Here is a 12,409-nt window from a genome sequence, read left to right as displayed (position 1 = left end):
CCCCCCCGCCATCTCTCTCTTTCTGTTTCAAAGCAGGCGCATAATCTATCAGATCACGGTGCCAGAATTTTACATGTTTTAAAATTGTATCCAGGGCCTAACTGCTATTGCTTTTACTCACTAAGCTTCTGCTGGGCAAGGGATAGAAAGGCTGCCTTCAAGACAGAATGAATTCTGAATTCAGGAAAGACTAAATTAGGTCTGTCGTCACTGATTTCATATTTTAAAAATAACCTGTTTGCAAAAGTAAGATTTCGAAGGTGCTGTACAGCAGTTCTAAAAGAATGGAAGCCCCAATGCCTGAATTAAACTCAAAAGGGAATGAATTCGCTGCTCCTTGAACTTAAGTACTTACCCGGCATCTGGGCAAATGGAGGCTGGGGGCTGCTGACTCCACTCTGGAAGGCAAAGAGAGTGCAAGTGTTTTCTCTAGTTCCAATTTCAAATTAAAAAAAATTAGGGATACATTTTACAAGCTTTATATTCTGATATTAAGAAACATTATTTGGGGACTAAACTTAGAGGGCAACCTAGGTTAAGAATTCAAGTATCAGAGGGATGCCTGGGTGGCTCAGTCGGTTAAGCTTCTGACCTTCAACTCAGGTCATGGTCTCATGGTTCGCGGGTTTGAGTCCTGCGCTGGGCTCTGTGCCGACAGCTCAGAGCCTGGAGCTGCTTCAGATTTTGTCTTCCTCTCTCTCTGCCCCTCCCCTGGTTGTGCTCTGCCTCTCTCTCTCTAAAAAATGAATAAACATTACAAAAGAATTAAAAAGAAAAGAATTCAAGTATCAGAGAACAAAGTTTTATGAGGACAGAGGGAAACCAAAGTTAAGATTCTGGTAAACATGCCAAAAAGCACAGGCTAGATGAAATGGCATCATTTGCAGTTCATTCTTTTTTACTGTTTGTGGTAAAATCGAGTATATGCCATGTGATTTTTATACACACATGCACATGCTTGGCATTTGGCTTCAGCATTGAGTGGTCACTGTTCTCCCATCTGCCTTCATGTAGAATCAAAACTCCAGCAAGAATAGGGACCTTGACTGTGGCTTGTGCTCCGTGCCCCGAACAGAATGTGGTTCATAGTAGACACAACAAAAATGTGTAGAATAAAGCTACAGCCCTCAAAGAGCCCATGATCTAGTGATCATGGGAGGTTGGGGGATGCTGTCTGTTGAATTATGTCCCCCCAAAAGATGTATGGAAGTCCTAACCCCGGTACCTGTGAATGTGACCTTATTTGCAAATAGGATCTTTGAGGATATAACTAGTTGAATTAAGATGAGGTCATACTGAAAGAGGGCGGGCTCTAAATCCAATGTGACTGGTGTCCTAATGAAAAGAGGAGAGAGAAACACAGAGACACAGACACAGAGGGAGGAAGTCGACGTGAAGACAGAGGTGGAGTTGGAGTGACGCAATGTCAGGCTAAGGACCCCCGGGGACCGTGGGCCAGCAGCCACCAGGGGCTGGAAGACGCAGGGAGATGCGCTTCCCTAGATCCTTCAGAGGAAGTCTGGCCCTGCTGATACCTTGATTTTGGACTTCTGGTCTCAGAACTGAGAGACAGCACATTTCTGGCATTTTAAGTCACTCCATTTGTAGTTAATCTGTTACTACAGCCCTGGGAAGCTAACAGAGAGAGTGACCAAGAAACAGACAATTCGGTGGAGTGTGAGAAGTGGCGTGATGGGGGAAAGGTGGAGTGAGGGGGGCACAAAGGCTGGCATTAGGGATGGGGTGGGCAGGTGATACCCAAGCCGACCTCTGAAGGAAGGGTATCCAGGGGTACAGAGTCTTAAAATATGCAATTGTGAATTCTGGCTCCACGAGGCCCAGCAACCAAGTTATGTAGGAAAAAAATAGCTGTTGTAAAAGTTAAGAGTCCTCAACATCTAGTTCTTTGATCTGAGTTCTTGACCTTGACGCTCACAGTGCTCGAGACCCTCAAAAGTTGGAAGAGATTTTACGGAGAGCCTCCCGCAAGTCCCCACCCAATGCCAAGGTCCTGTCTGTATCATTAACACTGGGTGCATTTAGCTCCTAGGGCTGGAGAACCCAACACCCTCTCAGAAAGGCCACTTCTTCTCTGGACACCTCTGACTGTCTCAAAGCAGGCGGAAAAGAATCATTTTCTTATTTCTCATGCTTTTGCTCCGTATACAGTAAGTTTAACCCCTTCTTCCATACATGGCCCTTCAAATATGTGGAGACAACCCATCATTTCCCAAGTGTCTTAATCAGTTTGAGCTAACGTGTTGGATACGACGGGCTGGGTGGCTTATCCAGGAAACGTTTCTCCCAGATTCAGAGGCTGGAAGGGTGCCCACGCGGTCAGGTTCTTGGTGGGGGGGACCCTCTTCCTGGTTGGTTTGCACATGGCCTGCTTCTCGCTGTATCATCATGTGGCAGAAAGAGAGATCATCTCTCTCCGGTATCTCTTCTGTGAGGGCACTAATCCCAATCGCAAGGGCTCTACCCTCACAGCCTAATTAGCTCCCAAAGGCCCATTTCCAAACACTATCACATGGGGGGTTAGGGCTTTAACACAGAAATTCTGAGCAGACACAAGCATTCAGTTCATAGCACCAAACTGGAGTTCAATCTCGTCCAAGCAAAACTATTCTCCAACCACGCAGAAGTAGCACAAGTTATTGGAGCAAAGAAGACTCTGCACCCAGAGTTTGAATCCCAGCTCTGCCTCTTATTAGCTGTGTGATCTTGGGTACGTGAAGATTAAATTGTATCATACGTGCCAGGCACTTAGACTAGCTCCTGGCATAGGGTGAGCAGGAATGAGTGCTAGTTACATTGTGCTTGTCACTCGCATGCGTTTCTATGCCCCTTCAAATCTCTGACAAGTTCCTCTAAATGTGTATTGATTTACGTGTCTTCCTGTTGAATAAGTGAACACTTCGAAGTGGCAGAAGGGAGCCATGGGCAGGCTGGGGCAGGGGTGCCCACATCTTACACGGGAAGGAAGGGAAGCCGTGATTACGCATAGAAGCACTTGTGTTTGGCACATTTTCCCATGTTGCCGGGGCCCATCTTACCCTGAGGTTCCCGCCAACTGCCAGGTGTCTGGCTGGGTGCTTCCTCCAAGGTGTGCACCAACGCCTGTGACCTCCGGCTTCTGCCTCACCTGCTTCTGGGGGTCCTGAACGCTGCCCCTGGTGGGGGGTGTCTGGTTCCTCTGCTCCCACCTTCTCACCCTGCCTGCTCCCCTAACAGCTCTGGCCAAGTCTCACAGAAGACGCTGGCACAGGCCCGACCTGGTGGCCGCGTGTCAGCACCCTCTGCTCCCCTCACACGGCTCTGCCTCCAGCCTCTTCCCCAGGGCGTGGAGGAGGCCCCGTCTACGCTGACACAGTTTTTGACACTTCTGCTGGGAAAGCCTTCCTGTCATTCTCCGGTGCCACCAGGCAGTCCCTGGGATCTCCCCACTCTCCTCCTCCCGCCCTGGCCCCCCATCCCTGCGGAACTGCAGCGCTCTGCCCTCCCCCAACCCGCACTCCATGCCCGAAGTCCCTACAGCAGTTTCCCAATTACGGGTCTTGTCGATTTTATTTATGGTTGGATGAAAAGAAGCCTCTTGCGTTCATTTCTCCTACACAAATTTGCCTTCTACCTGCTGTGGAAATTACAACTGTGTTTCCATTGTTTACGGTTACTGGTAACATTTTACCTGGTGTATTTAACAAAGACGACGAACAATACCCGAAAACTCCCACGGATGAGGTCCTCGGAGCATCAGCTCCCACTAGGCCTCTCCTAATGTGTGTGGGGATGCTATTTCCCGGCATTTTACCTTGTTTCCTTATATTGCAGCTTCCCAAATTAGACACCATAATTATCATCATTTTTTAAAAAAGTTATTTGGAGACAGAGCAAGAGAGAGATAGAGAGTGTGAGCAAGGGAGAGACAGAGAGAGGGAGAGAAAGAATCCCAAGCAGGCTCCGAGATGTCAGTGCAGAGCCCTACTTGGGGCTCGATTCCTGATGGTGAGATCATGACCTGAGCTGAAATCAAGAGTTGACACTTAACCAACTGAGCCACCCAAGCACCCCATCATCATTTGACTAGGTAAATCTGTATTCGATTTTCTTATGTGTTCACTATTTTCTTTGCTTACTCTTCCTCCAGACTATTTTTTTAGGATTCATTTTCCTCTTTCTGAGGCACCTGATAGAGCCTGTTTGAGAGTCTCTCTCCCTCTCTCCCTGCCCCTCCCCCACACTTGCTCTCTCTCTCTCTCTCTCTCTCTCTCAAAAAAAGTAATCCTTCAGAAAATTCCTTTCCTGTAGGTGATGTTGGTGGTAAAATGTCTCAGTTTTTATTTATCTGAAAATATAATTTCTTTTTCTCTTGTACTTAAAAGATAATATTGAAAAGGTTCACAATCATAACTTTATAGTACTTCCCTTGTCTGCACTTCAAAGATGTCACCCCATTGTCTTTCCATGATTCCACAGCTTCCATGATCGCTGTGGACCTTATAGTTATTCTTTAGGCAAATTTTCTTTCCTTTCTGCCTTTTAAAAGAAATTATTATGGAAGTAGAGTTGAATACATGTTACGTTAGTTTCAGGTGTACAACTCTAGGGCTCTGTCAATTCTACACATTACTCAGCGCTTAGCCATGGTAAGTGTAGGCACCCTCTGTCATCGTACAATGTTACTATAATATCGTCGACTATGTTTCCTGTGTTGTACTTTTCATCCCTCCAACATTTATTTTATAATTGGAAGTTTGTATCTCTTAATCCCCTTCACCTGTTTCACCCATCTCCCCACAATGGCAACCACCAGTTTGTTCTCTGTATCTAAGAGTCTGTTTTTACTCACTTAGCATTGTACCCCCAGCTCCATCCATGTTGTTGCAAATGGCAAAATTCTATTCTCTTTTATGGCTGAGCAATATTCACTCGTGTATATATATATATCACATCTTTTAAAAAAATTTTTAATGTTTAATTATTCTTAAAGAGAGAGAGAGAGGGAGGGAGGTGCAGAGAGAGAGAAGGAGACACAGAATTGGAAGCAGGCTCCAGGCTCCAAGCTGTCAGCACAGAGCCTGATGGAAGGCTCGAACTCATAAACTGTGAGATGATGACCTGAGCCAAAGCCACCCAGGCGCCCTTATACCACATCTTTAACCACTCATCTACTGAAGGACACTTGGGATGTTTCCAGAAGTTGGCTATTGTAAATAATGCTGCAATAAACATAAGGGTACATACATCTCTTTGAATTAGTGTTTTTGTTTTCTTTGGGTAAATACCCAGTTGTGGAATTACTGGATCATATTTTTAGCTCTATTTTTAATTTTTTGAGGAAGCTCCAACTGTCTTCCACAGTGGCTACACCAGCTTGCATTCCCACTAGTGGTGCACGAGGATTCCTTTTTTCTCTACATCCCCCCAACAATTGTTTCTTGTGCTTTTGATTGTAGCCATTCTGACAGGTGTGAGGTGATATCTCATTGTGGTTTTGATTTGCATTTCCCTGATGATGAGTGATGTTAAGCATCTTTTCATGTGTCTATTGGCCATCTGGATGTCTTCTTTGGAAAAAAAATCTATTTAGGTATTCTGCCAATTTTAAAGTCTCTGCTTTTTAATATACTCCTTTTCTCTTCAAATTTCTTCAAATTAACCTCATTTTAACTCTGGAAAACTTTCAACCCTCCTCTCTTTAAAATATTGCCTTGTCTATATCATCCCCATTCTTGCCTTCTGGGGCTCCGTTAAAATGTTTGTTAAACTTTTTAACTTCATCTTCTATACCCCAAACCTCCCATTATACTCTCTATATCCATGAATTTCTGTTCTATATTTTGGTATAAATTGCTATAGACTTCTTCAGAAATACATCTAGTTCACTAATTCTTTCTTCAATCATAGTTAATTTGTTGTTTTACTCATATATTGAATTTTATTTTTATTTATTTATATATTTATTTACTTTTAAAGTTTATTTATTTTGAGAGATACAGAGACAGTGTGAGTGGGGGAGGGGCACAGAGAGGGAGAGAGAGAATCTCAAGCAGGATCCATACTGTCAGCACAGAGCCCGATGTGGGACTCGAACCCACGAAGCTGTGAATCATGACTTGAGCCAGAACCAAGAGACAGACACTCAACTAATGGAGCCACCCAGATGCCTCCTCATACATTACATTTTAAATGTCAGTGAATCCATATTTTTTCATTTCTATAAGTTCCATATGATTTTTAAAAAATCTGTTTGGTGGTTTTTGATAGTCTCTAGTTGAATGTTGGCTAATTATTAAGTGACTGTATATTTTGTATTTGGGAATTCTAATACATAAACATTTTAGGCATTTGAATTTATTGTTTATTGTTTAGGTTGACTCTCACTCATAATGGTTTGCTTCCTTATGCGTTTGGCGATCTTTGATTGAAACTCATATCTGGTTAACCTTCATATGTGAAAATCTGGGGTTCTATTTTGAGACTATTTTCCTCCAGAAGATTTATGTTTCTATTTCTCGGCAGCCAGCTCCCTTCCAGGTTCCCCAGGTTAATCTCGGAGTCCCAAGTTCAGCTCCCCAACCTTGGCAACTGTTCAAGGATTCGAGGACCAGTCATCATCCATAAAGCTAATTTGGACACCGGTTTTCAAGGGAAGTTGGCTTTTTGGTGTGATCACCTTCACATCATTCAATGTCTTAATTTCTCATCAAACGGTTTCCCAGCCTCCCATACCAACACTCCTGAACCTACTTCCCCCAGCCTTGGAGATTTCCCTTACTTCCTGCCAAGTCAACAAACACTTATTAAAATGTGATTGATGCAGGACCCAGTTTTGTTGTGGGTGAGATCTCCCCACCCCAAGACATTCTAGTCTGACCCAAACAACTGAATACCTAAATATTGACATTAGATGTAGATACCTTTCTATTTTTACACAGCACAATATATTTTGTTTTCTCCCAATTACCAAATTTTCTTGCAGAGATTTAAATTATAATAGAAGTAATTCATAAACCCATACTTGTCATTTCTTAGACAAACTGTTAAGCACGTACCCAGATGTGTTATATGTATTATCTCATTTAATTGTCAACACAATCCCTAAAGGTTGTGGCAATATGATTCTCGTCTCAATGATGAGGGAACTGATGAGCAGAGAAATAACCCAGGTTCCCAAGTAGGTAGAGCTGGTGGTGATGGTGGTGGATGGGCTCAAATAAGGACCTTTGGAATTTCAGACCCTATTTTTTAACTAATACACCATGCTGCCTTCCAAGCATTTTAATATCTCAAAAATAAAAATAGAAAAATTTCATACATAGTTAATTCTTTCTTTCTCATTCTCTCTCTTTCTCTCTCTCTTTCTTTCTTTCTTTCTTTCTTCCTTCCTTCCTTCCTTCCTTCCTTCCGTCCTTCCTTCCGTCCTTCCTTCCTTCCTCCTTCCTTCCTTCCTTCCTCCCTCCCTCCCTCCCTTCCTTTTCTTTCATATATAGGAAACTTAGGGACATCCAGAGAGAGCATGTAATTATATCAAAGCTCACAAAGAAGACTGGCGCTCTCCTGTCTGACACCTCTGTATATATATCGTTAGTCCTTCAGTGGATATACTGTTTTGGGGGGGTCAGCCTTACTGAGGTGCAATTTACATGTAATAAAGTTCCCAAATTTTAAACATACAGTTTGGTAAATTTTGACAGAGTCCTGTGACCCACCACTATAATTTCCATCAAATTAATTATTTTATAGCTATAATGAATGCTGCCCTCTCTGGGTGGCCTGGGAAATATTTAAGGGGGTAAATATAAAAGGCAACGATAATGCACCATGTCAGCTTGCCTCACAGAACACAGAACTGAGTTCTCAAGGCCTTGTGCAGGGACTGGGAAGGATTTCCCTGGACAGATTTCCGGGCTGGCGCTTACTGCCCCGTCTCTTTCTCAGACTTCACAGGATGAGGAGGAACAACCTACAATACACACCTTTGGCGTGTATCCTCGCTGTTATTGCATATGTGAAGGGAAGGCTCATATTCCTTTCTTCCTCATTCAAGATAGTATGTTCATATGGTTGCCTCTTATCATGTGAATTCTCCAGAAATAATATTGAAATTAATATTGAAGAGCCCATAACTTTGGACCAGGAGAGATGGTATATAATTTTTATTTTGCATACAGCAAACAACAGGACGTTACAAAGCCAGGTAGCCAAATTCAGAGGTTTACATTTGAATGAAATTTGCCAGCCTGCAACTTCCTGTAGCTAACACAGCAGCCTCCCAGCTGCCCCAAAAGCCCCTCCATGAAAATGAGTTAATTTGAACTAATGGGTCACCCAGGTAGTAAAGTGATAAGATTAGAAGTTTCACCTTGAGTACATTTATCGTCATTTTTATGACCCCATAATATGTTTAGTGCTAACCTGGTTAAAGAAATATACTGAAATGTATAAAGAAAAGGTCTCCAACTGGCTTAAAATTTTTCACACTGCTATATAATTTATTTTCAAATTCCAATGATGTAGTTTAGAAAGTGTCTCTTTAATCTTAAGATAATTGCTACTGATGCTTAAATAATAATAGTCATAGCTGCTCATGGGTTTCCTTTTAAAAATTTTTTTTTGAGAGAGAGAGAGAGAGAGACATGTCTGTGCGAGCAGGGGAGGGGCAGAGAGAGAGAGAGAGAGACACAGAAGTAGGGTCCAGGCTCCCAGCTGTCAGCACAGAGCCCCACGCAGGGCTCAAACTCATGAACCATGAGATCATGACCTGAGCCAGAGTCAGATGCTGAACCGATTGAGCCACCCAGGTGCCACCTGGGCACCCAAGCACCAGCTAGGATCACTTTTAAAGGAATTCATGGCATTCTCTCTCTATATATATCATTGTCATGACACCTATGGTCGAGAGAGGGGTCGAAGATACTACACTGTACATTCTAAAACCTTGTTTTAATATCTGAATTTAGACCCATTGTAAATCATATGACTTTCCTCCAGCTTTGAAATGAATGTAAAGCTAACACTGGATATAACATAGTCGTTAAGTGGGTCTCCATGTTAGCTTGGAATATCTTCTTCCAGAACAAAATGGGCATAGAGCATCAGGTGCCTTACTTAATGTTACAGCATGTAGTAGAACCGGGGGTGTTCTGATTGGTGTGAGATCTTATCCTGTAAATAAATTATACTAAACTTGTTCTAATAAATTTTATTAGTTTTGCAAAGTTTGAAACAGGTTTTGATTCATGGGCCACGTATCTGAGTTACATGGTAATTTAACCATAAATAAGAAAAATACTCCACAATGGATAGGAACTACAGTTAGAAGCATCTACCATGTGCCAGGTACTTCCCATAAGGCTATTTTACTCTAAACTAAATACCAAAACCTCAGTTTTACAAACAAGGAAACTGAGCATCGGAGAATATAAGTCTATACCCAAGACCCCCCCATCTAGTAAATTACAGAACTGGATTTAAACCCAAAGTGTCTGCCTCCTGTATTTCTGCTCCGCCAAGCTCTCAATGACTTAACAAGCAAGCTCTCTGCATGTGCCCCTTCCATCGAACCAGAAATTTCCTGGGCACCTCTGATGTGCAAGTCACAGTGCTGTGTATTGCAGGCACCAGACAAAATGCCACTTGGAGGCTTGGATTGGGATCCATTTAGGGAGACAAGTCCATTTGTGGTAGATTAAATATGGTCACAGTTTCTTTGCGGGCTTTCCCATCAAGAAGTGGAGGCTGTCCCTCTACCCCTTAGGTCTGGGATGGTTTTGTAACTTTCTCTGACTAACAGAATGTAGTAGAGGTGTTGTGTGTACTTCAAAGTCTAGACACCAAGAGCACTTGCAGTTTCACCTTTCCCTGCTTGGAATACTGCCTTATGTTCTCTTCTTAAGGAAGTCAGTCTCAGCTCCTAGAAGGTGAATGACTGTGGAAGCGAATTCCAATGCTCCTGCCAATGACAGCCAGTACCAACTTCCAGATATGTGAAGGAGGCCATCTTGGACTTCCAGAATGGCGGACCCCCCAGTAAGTGCAATGGCATGACTGAGCCCTGGGGAACATCCAGCCGACTCACAGAATTGTGAGAAATAATACATAATTCTCTCACCTCCTAAGATGAGGGTGGGTTCTCATGCAGCAACAAGTAGCTGATGCAGACATACCCAGGAAAAAGTAACTCACGGATTCCAATCCAGGCTAGCTTATATAATGTGGAAGTGGAGTGGAGGGGAGTTGCTGCCTTGAGGAAAGGTGACTGAGCCCATTATATTGTGGGAGATATTGGGGTCCATGCACCTAGTTTCCAAGTGCAAGGTCCATGCTCTACATATTTAATCAGCTTAGTAAAAATGTTTCGTGTGCCTACTATGCATCAGGATTGTGTAATTTCCAGAAATAAAAAGGGGGATAGAGCATGGCTTCTGTTCTTAGGGAGCAAACAGTTTTATAGGGAAGACAGTTGCACTACTGTATGAGTGGGGTTGTGAGGACTAGCATTTCATGAATATTTATTTCATGCCAGATTCTATACCAGGCACATTACATATATGGGTGTGTGTTTCATCATTTTAAATTAATGACTCATATTTTTGTGCTTTATGTCTTCTGTGCTGTGCTAAATGATTTATGCACAATATCATTAAATCCTCACTAATGAAATAGATTGTTGAAGTTATTATCTCTAGACTATAGACTGGAAAACTAATAGATAGTACAAAGGACTTGTCCAAGGTTGCAAAGCTAATAAGGGACGTAGCTTCACTTAGTGCAAGTAGGGGGTGGGGGCTGGGGATAAGCATGAGGGTAGGGGGTGGAGGTGAGTTGCTGTCTTGGGGGAAGGTGACTGAACACAACATATTGTGGGAGGAATCTGAGTCCAGTTTTGAAGGATGAAAGGAAATCAGTAAGCAGACAGGGTAAGGGGCATTGTATGTGAGGAGAAAAGCAAAGGCTTGAATGTGAGGCTAGCATGTCACAGACATGGAAATGTGTGCAGGAAGTGTGCAGACAGAAGGCTGAAGAGAAGCTGGTGGAGGGTGTGGGAGTCAGGTTATAAAGGGTCTGGTAGCAGGCAATGGTCGTTTAGAAGTTCCTTAGCTATGTAGACATAGTGGTAGTGGTGTTCTAGGAAATTCAATCTAGTGCTGAAAATGACGGGACAGAAATGGATGACGGGTGAGCGCACGGGCTATTGTAACTGAACAGAGATCCAGCAATGAGGGTCTGATGGGCTCTCCTTAGGGGCGGAGTAGCAGGCCAGCAGGTAATTTTTTATATCAAACTCTATTTGGCTTTGTTTTAGAGTTGATCCTCACTGTGTGAGCGTTGAGGGCTGCTGGCCAACTGGCCCCATTGTACCAATTCCCAGGGCTCTTTCTCTCTTTTCTTCTTTATCACCAACTTCCCCCGATGCCTGTGTATAAAGAGGGGGCCAGCCCTTCTCTCTCATACTGTACTTTTGCAAAGAAAAAACCCCTACGTTCTTAAACGATTTAATAGTATGTTGTATAGGTCCAATCCTGAAGGCAATAAAAATTTGTGAGGAAGGAATATTGACAGCAATATCCTTAAAAACATTTGCCACATGTCTACAAAGCCGAGATTACAGAGGAGGATTTATCTTACAAAGAAATGGCTCATCTGGGTTTTGCACAGTTTGTTCTCATTATCACCGGCCTCTGGCAAAGTAGGTACTATGGAATCGATATAAAACGGAGAACATAAAAGGGTTAAATGATTTGCTTAAGGCCTTCAAGTGTGTAGAGTTACAAGGAAGACTAAAAATGTTGTTGAGATTCTTTCTTGGGGGAAGGGATTCTTTTTTGGGCGAAGGAGAACATGAATTTATGCATTTTTATAACAGTGCTTGTAAATATTGAACATTGATTTTGATGTTCATTGACTTGCTGGTATAGCAACTTAGTTTCTTTCTAATAACGTGTCATAGAGAAATCCTGGAAGATTGTACATGAACCTCACTGTGGTGACCCTGGGGAAACAGAACAAGGGGATGGGTAAGCAGGAGAGGCAGACTTCTATTATTTACCTTATACCCTTTATTCTGTTTGAAATTTTACCATGCATTCTTTTGTAACTGAAACAATTAGTTAATAAAAGTTCAGAAAGAGAATTTAGGTCCTATCTGTATGGTGAATCTCAAAATTAAAAAAAAAACACCTGTGATTCCCGATGTCTTCTATTTCTGGTGTATGAACTATTTTATGTCCTTGGGAAAGCTAATACAGTTGTCATAAAATTCCAACTTGTTGACGATTTCTTGAAATTTTACTGTTAAAATTCTCCTGCTTGGAACACATTATATCCAGGCTGTCTCTGTGGGAAAGTGATTTCTGTTGCCTAAGTTATAAAATGAGACTTTTTTTTTTTTTTTTTTTTACCCCGT

At 42.6% G+C, this 12,409-nt stretch overlaps 1 protein-coding gene across 1 annotated transcript in view; it reads right to left on the bottom strand.

The window, feature by feature from the left end:
- POU2AF2 (POU class 2 homeobox associating factor 2) overlaps positions 1-12,409 on the bottom strand; it is a 42,035-nt gene that overhangs the window by 5,028 nt on the left and 24,598 nt on the right. Inside the window, exon 3 of the mRNA XM_077772687.1 lies at positions 356-398. Within this exon, the coding sequence (XP_077628813.1) occupies positions 356-398 (43 nt within the window). The remainder of the gene's footprint in view (positions 1-355; positions 399-12,409) is intronic.

The sequence above is a fragment of the Crocuta crocuta genome, unplaced genomic scaffold (assembly GCF_008692635.1).
Source record: "Crocuta crocuta isolate KB4526 unplaced genomic scaffold, BGI_CrCroc_1.0 scaffold854, whole genome shotgun sequence".
Taxonomy (NCBI): Eukaryota; Metazoa; Chordata; class Mammalia; order Carnivora; family Hyaenidae; genus Crocuta; species Crocuta crocuta.
This window is presented reverse-complemented; position numbering and strand designations above follow the sequence as displayed.